The 12,561-nt window shown below is 41.8% G+C and overlaps 1 protein-coding gene across 1 annotated transcript in view; it reads right to left on the minus strand.

Annotated features, from left to right (window-relative positions):
• Positions 1 to 5,415: 5,415 nt before the first annotated feature.
• The window catches only part of LOC140729842 (eukaryotic translation initiation factor 3 subunit E-A), a 163,342-nt gene continuing 156,196 nt past the window's right edge, over positions 5,416 to 12,561 (minus strand). Inside the window, exon 13 of the mRNA XM_073050055.1 lies at positions 5,416 to 5,613. Coding sequence (XP_072906156.1) covers positions 5,575 to 5,613 — 39 coding nt within the window. The 3' untranslated portion in view covers positions 5,416 to 5,574. The remainder of the gene's footprint in view (positions 5,614 to 12,561) is intronic.

Raw genomic sequence — 12,561 nt, forward strand, 5'->3', positions numbered from 1 at the left:
TTGCTTCCTTTAAATTTCCTTCCCCTCTGCTCCAAGATCTACCCTGGCTTCTCCAGCTACAGTCCCTGTTTCCTGGGACTCCCAAGGTAAACCTCTCCATTTTCCAGAGCCCCATCATCTTTCTTAAGAGTTGGTCTCAGGACCTGATCCAAGTGAAGCTTAAACAAAATGGATTAATTTCCAAGCATCTACTACACCTTGACCCTTTACCCCAGCTCAGCCCTCCTTATGGCCCTGCTTCCCTTTCTACAGCTGCTGCCCGAGTGTGTTCCCTGCAAAGTTTTTATTTCTGCTTTCCATCATCTGCAGCGTTTTGCTTTTAGATTTAATCACCCTCTGATAATAATAGCGCACAATGTGGGTAACCCTCCCAAAGCTGAGAAGGTTAAGAGGAGTTCTAAACAGTCCCACAGCCAACTGTAAAACATGTCAGGTTGCTGTTTGACTACAGCTCAGCATTCAATACCATTATCGCCTCAGTATTAATCGACAACCTCTGTGCCTCTCTCTCCAACCGGTTTCTTGACTTCATCAGACCAGTCAGTCTGGATCAGTGATAACATCTCCTTCTGATAATTTCAAGGATATGTGCTTGACTCATGGCACTACTCTCTCTACACCCAGAACTGTGGCTAGGCACAGCTCAATTGCCATTTATAAATTCAAAAGTTAGCACTCTTGTTGGTAAAATCTCAGATGGCAGTGAGGAGGCATACAGGAGCGATAGATCGTTAATTCACTGGTGTCACAACAACAACCTTAGACTCAATGTCAGCAAGACCAAAGAATTGACTGTGGATTCAGGAAGTATTTGTTGGAGAACACATATTGAGGGGTCCTTATTGAGGGGTCAGTGATGGAAATGGTGAGCTGCTTTAAGTTCCTAGTGTCAATATCTCAGGATCTCTCCTGAACGAACATATCGATGCAGTCACAAAAATGGCACACCTGTGGTTCTACTTCATTAGGAGTTTGAGGATACTAATACTTACATCAGGCTGCTGTTTATTGACTACAGAGCATTTAACTGTCATTCCTAGAGTTTAAAAAGCTCCAAAGCCTGGTCCTTTGTACCTCCCTCTGCAACCAGACCCTTGACTTCCTCACTGGAAGACCACAGTCTGTGCATATCTATAAATTTGTGTATGACATAGCTATTGTTGGCAGAATTTCAGATGGTGAGTGAGATAGATCAGCTGGTTGTGGTGTCAAGCAAGAACCTTGCATTCAACATCAGTAAGACCAAAGAATTGACTGTGGACTTCAGAAAGGGTAAGACAAGGGAACACACACTTGTCCTCATAGAGATCAGAAGTGGAAAAGATGAGCAATTTCAAGCTCCTGGGTGTCATCATTTCTAAGGATCTATTCTGGGCTCAACAAAAAAGGCATGACAGCAGCTTATTTCATTAGGAGTTTGAGGAGATTTGGACTGTCACCAAAGATACCTGCAAATACCGTGGAGCCACTGGCTGTATCACTGTCTGGCACAGGATCGAAATAAGCTGTAGAAATTTGAGAATGCAGTCAGATCCATTATGGGCACTAGCCTTCCCAGCATCCAGGACATCTTCAAGAAACAATGCCTCAAAAAGGCAGCATTCCATCATTAAGGACCCCCACCATCTAGGACATGCCCTCTTCTTATTGGTACCATCAAGGACGTGGTACAGGAGCCTCGTGGCACACACTCAACGATTCAGGAACTGCTTTATCCTCCTCTGCATCATTTTTCTGAAATGCCATTGAACCCATGAACACCACTTCACTCTTTTTTTCTCTTTTTGCACTACTTATTCAACTACATATATATCAATTTTTATTATGCATTGCAATGTACTGCTGCCGCATAACACCAGATATCATGACATATGCCAGTGATATTAAATCTGATCTTAATACTTGGTATGTCACCAAAGACACAAATTTCTATAGATGTACAGTGGAGGTTCTGACTGGTTGCATCATAGCCTGGTATGGAAGCAGAGATGCACAAGATTGCAAAAAGCTGCAGAGGGTTGTAGACTCAGCATCTCCAACATGGACACAATCCTCCCCACCATCGAGGTAATTTTCAACAGGCAGTGGCCTCAGGAAGGTAACATCCATTGTTAAGGGCCTTAACCATTTGGCCATACCCTCTCCTTCTTACTACCATCAAAGAGGTGGTGCAGGACCACAAAGGCACACACTCAATAATTCAGAAAAAGCTTCTACTCACTGGTCCCCACCATATTTCTGAAAAGTTCAAGAACACTAAGCCATTATTCCACTTTTTTGTAATTTATAGTAATTTTATGTATTTGGCGCTGTACTATTGCTGCAAAACACTAATTTCAGATTGTACAAGACGGTGGTATTAAACTAGATTCTAAAGAAGGGAAGCTTGGATGCAACTTAACAAGGGCTAGTGAAACTGCAGGAGGGCGAGAATACCCAAAAGACAATGATTATGATAAATGGAATGGATCCTTGTTTAGGTGGGTAGACAATAGATGATGCTTTTACACAGTGGGTATTGTGATGTGGGATGCTTTAGCAGAAGGGTTAAAGGCAGCAGAGTCACCAGTATCTTCCAGAAGGGAATTGGATGAACACTGAGAAGGAAAAACCTGTTTATGGGAAAGAAGTTGAGTGGGACTAATTGGAAAACTCAGTCCAGGTCAGCTGAATGGCTTCCTGTGCATCCACACCTAAAAATCACTAGCATGATGTTAATGAAGCTTTGGTAATGAATAAAATCAAACCTTTCTTGCTGTAAAATATTTAAATATAAGGGGCCAACAGTTGAGATGGGGAGAGAGCAGAACCTCAAAACATGCAACAGCCAATGAATTCTGTTTAGAATTTGGAGATGCAGGAAACAGTGACCAACCTTTACAAAGCAGGATCCTATAAACAGATACAATTAATAAAAACATAGAGAACGTTACTGCATCAGAGTAAGCCTTTCAGCCCACAATGTCTATGCCAACCAAACCGACAATTTAAATGGCACAGCATCCGCACAAGGCCCATACCCCTCCATTCTCTAACTATGCATGTGTCTGTCTAAATGCCTCTTAGACATTTGTTGAGTGCCACTGTGCCTTAATGGTTATTTCTGAGGACTTGTAATGCATAAGATGGATTATAAATTGGAACCTTGCCCCAGAAGCAGTGCTTGGGGCACCAGACAGCTCCAATGAAACTTAAATCAGCAGAAGCCAATGTAAGCTCCACACCCCTTGCAGAGAACCCCACACAAAGCACAGCCCCAGGACCTCACAACTGGAATTTTTCAGCATGGTATTCTAGACCCAACAATTTTATACATTTCCCTCTGCAATACAGAAGAACGGTGAATTCTGCCTAGAGATCTGGCAACACTGATGAGAGGGTCTTACTCAGACAGAGCTAGTGAATAACATGGTCCATCCCTGTCTGATTTATGGGACACACAATGACTACTTCCAACAAGTGCTCGACTGTCTCTTCTGGTATTCAGTGTATGTCATCATGGAATTAACATCCTAAAGCCTGTCATTATAACTGGATCAGCCACATAGTGGTGTGGAGAGTGGATCAGAAGCTGGGCACCCTGCAACAAGTGGCTCCACCATCCATAAGCTACAAGTCAAAAGATTCTCTCCACACAAGGTCATCACCATCCAGTGCCAAGTAGCCCATATGATTGGTGCAGCCACTTCCATGAACATAGACCCACTCCATCAACAAGGTGCAACATATAATGTCACTCAACAAACCTTCTCCACCAGCAGTTTCCAAATCCAAAGCTGTGACAGCTTAGAGACGGTCAGAAGATGCCTTGGTTCATCAATGTCTAGCTGAAAGGCAACTGTTTAAGGAGAAACAGTTCCTCTTAAGAAATGATTCCAAACTGATCTTGGGCTATCATTTGGAAGTCTTGTTCATCTCCCTGAACTTCCCAATGAACTAGAGGAATTCTACCCAGTGAACCATTTTCAAACAAAACAGTAAAATGAAATTGCTAGAAATACTCAGTAGGTCAGGCAGCGTGTATGGAGAAAAACAGGTTTAACGGTTCACCTGAAGGGCCATCGATCTGAACTGTATCTTTACAGATGCTGCCACTGAGTATCTGCAGCATTTTGTTGTTTTCTATCAGGGTTTCATCATGGGCAATATTTGGACAGTTGAAAAAGTGAGAGAGACTACTTTGAGGAAGATAGCCAAGAGAATGCCAGGCCAGCTCCCACTTTATCACCAGATGCATACAACAGTGATATGAATTCCACACAGCCAAATAGAGAAATCTGTATCATAGAACGTAGAAATTTACAGCACATTACAGGCACTTCGGCCCACAATGTTGTGCCGATCATGTAACCTACTCTAGAGACTGCCTAGAATTTCCCTAGCGCATAGACCTCTATCTTTCCAAGCGCCATGTACCTAAGAGGCTCTTAAAAGACCCTATTGTATCTGCTTCCACCACCGCTGATGGCAAGGCATTCCACGCACCCACCGCTCCCTGTGTGAAAAACTTACCCCTGATATCCCCTCGGTACCCATTTCCAAGCACCTTAAAACTATGCCCCTTGTGTTAGCCATTTCAGGCCTGGGAAGAAGCCTCTGACTATCCACACGATCAATGCCCCTAATCAGGTCACCTCTCATCCTCTGCTGCTCCAAGGAGAAAAGGCCAAGTTCACTCAACTTATTCTCATAAGGTACACCCTCCAATCCAGGCAACATCTCTGTAAACCTCCTCTGTACTCTCTCTATAGTATCCACATCCTTCCTGTATTGAGGTGACCAGAACTGAACACAGTACTCCAAGTGGGGTCTGACCAAGGTCTTATATAGGTGTAGCATTTTCTCACAGCTCTCGAACTCAAACCCACTGTTGATAAACGCCAACAGACCATATGCCTTCTTAATAACACCGTTAACCTGAGCAGCAGCTTTGAATATCCTATCGACATGGACCCCAAGATCTCTCAGATCCTCCACACTGTCAAGAGTTTTACCATTTATATTATATTCTGTCTTCAAATTTGACCTGCCAAAATGAACCACTTCACACTTATTTGGGTTGAAGTCCATCTGCCACTTCTCAGCCCAGTTCTGCATCCTATCGCTGTCCTGCTGTAACCTCTGACAACCCAGATTATCCACAACACCCCCCCAAGCTTTGTGTCATATGCATCTGTTAAGTTTACACTACCTGCTGAAACTAAGCACCATGTGAATTCTAGGACCGTTTTTGCCTTGTGATTTCAGCCTCTGCACCCAGTGGCATTTACAAACTTTAAGTCATGACAGGGCACAATGCTTCACCATTTACAATCAGCTTCCTCCTGCAGAACATTCAGAATAACATCAAAGCAATTTCCTGATGTATTAATAAATTACTATTAACAACCACAATTAAACCTCACACAAAAATAGTTGCAATATTTTAAAATCATGTTTTATTTGACCCATAAACACAATTTTCAAAGTGTGACAAAGATATTAAAAACGGATTATTGCAAAGATGAGCTTCATTTGGTCTGGTAAACCAGGACTGGTCTGATCTTCAATTTGTATATTATTCCGCATTTATTTTCAATAAAAGCCAGAGTCTGTAGTAGTCCAGTTGGGAGCCTGCAGAACAAGAACAAGATCATATTCATTAAGACAAAACACAGGAAGATTTACTTAGCACATGCTACACCTCGGCACCTTAAACTGTAAATGCATTCAGTTAATCAGACCACACTATAACATAACTAGTTCACATTTGCTAAATAAGGAAATCTGTATTGATTTAAACTGAACATTTATTACACTCTTTGGTTCAAATACCATTAATAGTCCAAACAGCAAATATCCCTAAACAATTAAGTTCCTGAAGTGTGACACATCATTTTGATAACAACTGAGTGCATGACGTAATGTTCCTCTCCTAGAATGGCAACAAATACCAATTTTCCAAAAAAAAAACCCAAAGACTGCCGTAGAGAGAAGGCTGGGCATGATCAATATGTACCAACCACATCAAGAAACCATAACTGCTTCACCAAGAAAATAGGAGGCCACTCAGCCTCTCATTCTAACTTTCACTGCAATCATGGCTGATTTTAACCCTATCACAAACAAGAAAAAAATCTGCAGATGTTGGAAATCTGAGCAACACACACAAAGTGCTGGAGGTATTCGACAGGAAAGACAGCATCTAAGAAAAGATTTTAACCCTATCCACCTTCCCTGTTTTTATAATGCTTCTAATTCCCAAATTTTCCTGGATAGTTTTTCTCCAGCTCTTCTATGGATAAACTGCTTCCTGTTTGAGCCAAAATTTTCAAATTTTGACTCATCAGTTCAGAGTACTTGCTGCCATCGTTCAGCAAACCAGTCCTTGTGTTTTTGTGCATAGGTGAGTATCTTGATTTTGTTTCCACTTTGAAGGAATGGTTCTCACAGCAACTTTTCCATTAAGACCATTTTTGACAAGACTTCTCCGTACTATAAAGGGTGTTCTTGGGTCACCGTGGTTTCTGTGAATTCAGAGTTGATAGCAGTGCCAAACTTCTTTGGATTTAGAAGGGATGTCAGCTTGTGCATCTTCAGAAGAGCTTGGACAGCACATCTTAAAACCGTCTGCTACAACATTTCTGCTTGGGAGAGACCTTGCTGATGCAGAATGACCACCGTGTGTCTTTTTGCTATGCTCACTCTTGCCACGGTATAAGAATTCTTGAGTTTAGTTCATTCAACTCATTATGTTATTAATCTGCACCTGTTTGTTATATTGTTTAATCCTGCACAGGTCTAGATACCTGCGAAGAAATCAAGTTTTCATTTGAAAAGTGGTCTATTACTTAATATATTACTTTCTTTAATGAAATACAAAAAAATCTCCAACGTTTAATCTTTTGGGAAAAGAAAGTTAAGATCTAAAATCCATTCTTTTCTACTGACACGTTAATGTAGAAGACAAACAATAAACATCTAAAACAAAATTTATAAAATCTAGGGTGCCTAAGACTTTTGCACAGTACTATTACGTCAGTGATATTCAACTTGATTCCGATCTCTTTAAAAATGGGGAAAAAAAGTCACTGGTATATTATTTCCCATCTCTACATCATACAGCATGGTCCCTGAAGCTCTACTGACAAAGAACCCAGTTATGCCAATGAAAACACAGATGCCCAACAGAAATGCTACAAGGGATAGTTGGCATAACATAAATGCTGTGTACAAACACTTAAAAATAGGGGATAAAACAAAAGTTATATTATTATCCATCTCCAACATGGACAGAAATCAATCAAAAAGGAGACTCACTGAAATAAGTATTGAGAACTTCAGATACTCTATGTAGCAGTTAGCATAATGATATTACAGCGTCACCTGTAAGATCAGAGTTCAATTCCTGCCGCTGTCTGTAAGGAGTTTTCCCTTGAACATGTGGATTTCTCTGGCTGCTCTGGTTTCCTCCCACATTCCCAAGATGTACAGGTTAGGGTTAGTAAATTGTGGGCATGTTACCTTGGCACAGGAAGCACAGCAACATTTGCAGACTGCCCAGCACAATCCTCGCTGACTTGATTTTATACAAACAACACATTTCATTGTGTTTTGATATACATATGACAAATCTTCTTTTATCATCTTCTTTTATTTAAATGTTTAGATATTACATGAGTATTTCCAAAAATTTGCCAACTTAGTTCTAAGCACCAAGTTAGTTGTGAAGAAATTCTTATGTATCTACCTTCACATTCACAATAATTTAAACTCAAACTGTCTTATCTGCTCCAGTACACTTGAGTCAATGCTATTCTGAACACTGACTTGTCACACCCCAAATGAATGACAGTAATACTTCACATATCAGAAGCTTGATCTGTTAAACCAAAATCATCTGCACCATTCAGCAGAATTTCCAACATGCAGAAAGGTCTTGGTATCCCCACAAAAATAATGAGAATGGCTCAGCCAACTGCAGGAGCACTGCAGTTATGTCATCACTGACAGTGTCAAATGTTCAGGAGCAACATGCAAAATGCTGCAGGAACTCAGTCAGGCACCATCTATGAAGGGAAATGGATAGTTGAGATTTCAGATCAAGACCCTTCATTACAACTGGAAAGAAGCAAGCCAGTGTCAAAGATCGGCGGGGGGTGGGTAGAGGGTAGAGCGGAGGAACAAAATCTGGCAGGTCTGTTTCTTGTGTCTGTCAACATTCAGGCAGCTTTAAATACAACTTGATAGCAAGTCAACAAAAATCCAGTAGATACATGGACTACATATCTGCAAGGAAGGATAAAGAACTTCCCTATTTAGGACAACTGAAAGCATTTGATCACTAGGAAATATTTTGAAGTGCATTAATGAAAAGTAGTAAGTGGAAAGAATCCTCTGCGTAGCAAGCGCCCGAAAGCAGCATGTAAAAAGGAGATAATTTAATATTAGTGGAGGCAAGGTGAAGTATTTTGAGTACAGTTGGGGAGAGGGGGGAAATGACCTACCTGGGGGATGTAACAGGGCAGTGTCTCTAGCACTGAGTCTACCCCTGTGGCTCAGAAGGGTAGGGAACTGAAGAGGATGGCAGCAGTAATAGGGGACACCATAGTTAGGGGGATAGACAGATGACTCTGTGGATGCGAAAAAGAAACATGGATGGTAGTTTGCCTCCCAGGTGCCAGGGCGCAATGTTTCTGAATGCGTTCACAATATCCTGTAAAGAGAGGGTGAACATCCAGAAGTCGTGGTACATATTGGTACCAAGGACATAGGTCGAAAAAGGGAGGAGGTCCTGAAAGCAGAATGCAGTGAGTTAGGAAGAAAGCTGAGCAGGACCTCAAGGGTAGTAATCTCGGAATTGCTGCCTGTGCCACGTGACAGTGAGGCTAGGAATAGAATGAGGTGGCAGACAAATGTCTGGCTAAAGAATTGGAGCACGGGTCAGGGATTCAGATTTCTGGTTAATTGGGACCTCTTCTGGGGCAGGTGGGACCTCTACAAAGAAGACGGGTTGCACTTGAATCTGAGGGGGACCAATATTCTTGTGGGCTGTTGGGAGTGGTTTAAACAAATATGGCAGGGGAATAGGAACCAGTAGGATAGAGCTGATGATGAACCAGGAGGTTTACAAATAGATGATAATAAAAATACCATGAAATGCATGGAAGGACAAGCCATTGATAGGATATAAATATAGACAGAGCAAAATGTTAAGTTAAATTGTACCACAGAGGCAAAATTCAAAAGGGCAAAGAATGCAGGACTGAGGGTGCTGTACTCGAATAAAGTGGGTGAACTTATGGCGCAATTAGAGACTGGACGGTATGACTGAGTCATAGCAAAAAGAAAGCCATAGTTGGAAGCTTCACATCAAAGGATATACTTTGTATCAGAAGGACAGGCAGGAAGGCATAGGCAGTGGTGTGGTTCTGTTGGTAAGAGATGGATTTACATCTTTAGAAAGAGGTGACATAGGGTCAGAAAATGTTGAATCTTTGTGGGTGGAGTTAAGAAAAAGCAAGAGTAAAAAAAAATTATGCAAATCACATATGGGCCTCCAAACAGTAGCCACGATGTGGGGATGAGAAAGCAAAGGAAGCTGGAAAAGGCATGTAATAAGGATAATGTCACAATTGTAATGGGGACATCAATATGCAAGGGGATTGGGAAAATCAGATTGGCGTTGGATTGCAACAGAGGGTATTTGTTGAATGCCTATGAGATAGCTTTTCAGAGCAGCTTGTGCTTGAGCCCACTTGGGGAAAGGTTATCTTAGTTTGCCAGTCATGTAACAACCCAGATCTTATTATGGAGCTTACTGTAAAGGAACCCTTAGGAGACAGTGATTATAACATGATTGAATTCAGAGTGCAATTTGAGAGGGAGAAGCACAAGTCACATGTTATCAGTATTTTAATGGAATATAAGGAATTAGAGAAGCATGAGGGAGCAACGTGCCCAGGTGGAACGGAGGAGGATACTGGCAGGGATGACAGCAGAACAGAGACAACTGATGTTTCTGGGAATAGTTCACAAGGCGAAGGATAGATATGTTCCACAGATGAAGAAGTTCTCAAATGGCAGGGTGCACAACTGTGGCTGACAATGGAAGTTAAGGATTGCATAAAAGCCGAGGAAAGGGCATATAAGGTAGCAAAACTGAGTGGGAAGCTGGATGTTTGGGAACCTTTTAAAATCCAACAATAGGCAACTAAAAAAGATCTAAGAAGGGAAAAGATGAAATATGAGGGCAAACTCGCCAATAATATAAAGCATGATACCAAAGGTTTTTTCAGTTATATAAAAAGGGAGGTGATAGTTGATATTGGGCCACTGGAACATTATGCTGGTGAGGTAGTACTGGGGGACAAAGAAATGGCAGATGAACTTAATGTGTACTTTGCAACCATCTTCACTATGGAAGGCACTAAAAGTATGCCAGAGGTCCATGAGTGTCAGGGAGCAGAAGTGAGTACCATTGCTATTACAAAGGAAAAAGTGCAAGGCAAACTGAAAGGTCTTCAGGTGGATAAGTCACCTGGACCAGATGGACTACATCCCAGAGTCCTGAGAGAGGTTGCTAAAGAGATAACAGATGCATTGGTCATGATCTTTCAAGAATCACTTTATTCTGGCATGGTCCCAACGAACAGGAAGATTGGAAATGTCAATCCACTCTTAAAAAGGGAGGAAGGCAAAAGAAATTATAGGCCAGTTAGCCTAACCTCAGTGGTTGGGAAAATGTTGGGAGTCTATTATTAAGGATGAGGTTTCGGGTACTTGGAGACGAATGATAAAATAAGTCAAAGACAGCATGGTTTCTGTAAAGGGAAATCTTGTCTGACAAATCTGTTAAGAGTTCTTCGAGAAAGTAACAAGCAGGGTGGACAAAGGAGAGGCAGTGGATGTCATTTACTTGGATTTTTAGAAGGCAATTGATAATGGCCCACACATGAAGCTGCTTGAATGAATGAATGATCTTTATTGTCATTATACATAGATACAATGAAACTCTGTTTGGCTTCCTCTCAGGCAATCAAACAAAGCAGTAGATAAAATCAAGACAGTAGTAGAAAAACAGTATTAAATAGATAAGTAACAGAAAATAAGTTGCAGCAGCACCAGAATATCACAGTATTGCACAAAGTGCCGTTAGTGCAAGTATTTGAGTCCTTGTGTGTGCATGTGTGTGCTCACAGTTTCAATCATTGTTCTGGCTTTCAGTGTCCTGAACCTTTTGCTGGACGGCAGTGGGTCAAACAGGGAGTGGCCGGGGTGTGTGGTCCCTCTGGTTATGCTGATTGCTTTTCTCCTGAGCCTGCTGGAATAGTTGGTGTCCAGTCCTGGGAGTGCCATCCTGACAATTTGCTGGACTGCCTTCACCACGCGATGCAGGTCTTGTCGCTCAGTGGCTGTGCAGCTGGCATACCACACTGTGGCACTGTTGGTCAGGATGGTTTCAATTGTGCTTCCGTAGAAGTTAAGCAACAGCTTTTGTAGGAGTTTGGCCTGTTTTAGCTTTCTGAGGAAGAAGAGTCTTTGTTGTGCCTTTTTTACAAGCAGCGAGGTGTTAGTGGTCCATGTCAGCTATTTTGACAACATAACTCCAAGGAACTTTAGGTTTTCCACACTTCCCACTACCTCTCTACGTATATGTCTTAACATTTATCTTAACAAGATAAAATCCTATGGCACTATAAGAAAAATACTGGCATGGATAGGGGAATGGCTGACGAGCAGGAGGCAGTGAGTAGGAATAAAAGGGGCCTTTTCTATTTGGCTGCCGGTGACTAGTGGCATTCCTCAGGGGTCAGTATTGGGACCGCTACTTTTCACATTGTTTGTCAATGATTTGGATAATGGAATTGATGGCATTGTGGTAAAGTTTGTGGATGATACAAAGATAGGTGGAGGGGTAGATTGCAGCAGGACTTAGAGAAACTGGAAGAATGGGCAAAAAAAGATGGAAAACAGTGTGGGTAATGTATGATAATGCATTTTAATAAAAGGAACAATAATGTGGACTAAATGGGAGAAGGTTCAAACATCAGAGGTGCAGAGGGACTTGGCAGTTCTCGAGCAAGACTTCCAGAAGGTTAATTTACAGGTTGAGCCAGTGGTAAAGAAAGCAAATGCAATGTTGGCATTTATCTCAAGGAGAATAGAATATAAAAGCAAGGAAATAACACTGAAGCTTTATAAGACACTAGTCAGGCCGCACTTGGAGTATTATGAACGGTTTTGGGCCTCATATCTCAGAAAGGATGTGCTGTCATTGGAGAGAGTCCAGAGGGGGAGAGGAATCTTATTGAAACCTACCGAGTGTTGAAAGGACTAGATAGGGTGGGTGTGACGTGGATGTTTCCTATGGTGGGGATAGCCTGAACTACCTGAACTAGAGGGCACAGCCGCAAAATTGAGGAATGACCTTTTAGTACAGAGGTACAGAGGAATATTTTTAGCCAGGGAGTGGTGAATCTATGGAATGCTTTACTACAGACTGCAGTGGAGGCCAAGTCTGTGGGTGTATTTAAGATGGAAGTTGAGTTTCCTGACTAGTCAGGGCATCAAAGGATATGG

The sequence above is a fragment of the Hemitrygon akajei genome, chromosome 1 (assembly GCF_048418815.1).
Source record: "Hemitrygon akajei chromosome 1, sHemAka1.3, whole genome shotgun sequence".
In the NCBI taxonomy this organism is placed as follows: Eukaryota; Metazoa; Chordata; class Chondrichthyes; order Myliobatiformes; family Dasyatidae; genus Hemitrygon; species Hemitrygon akajei.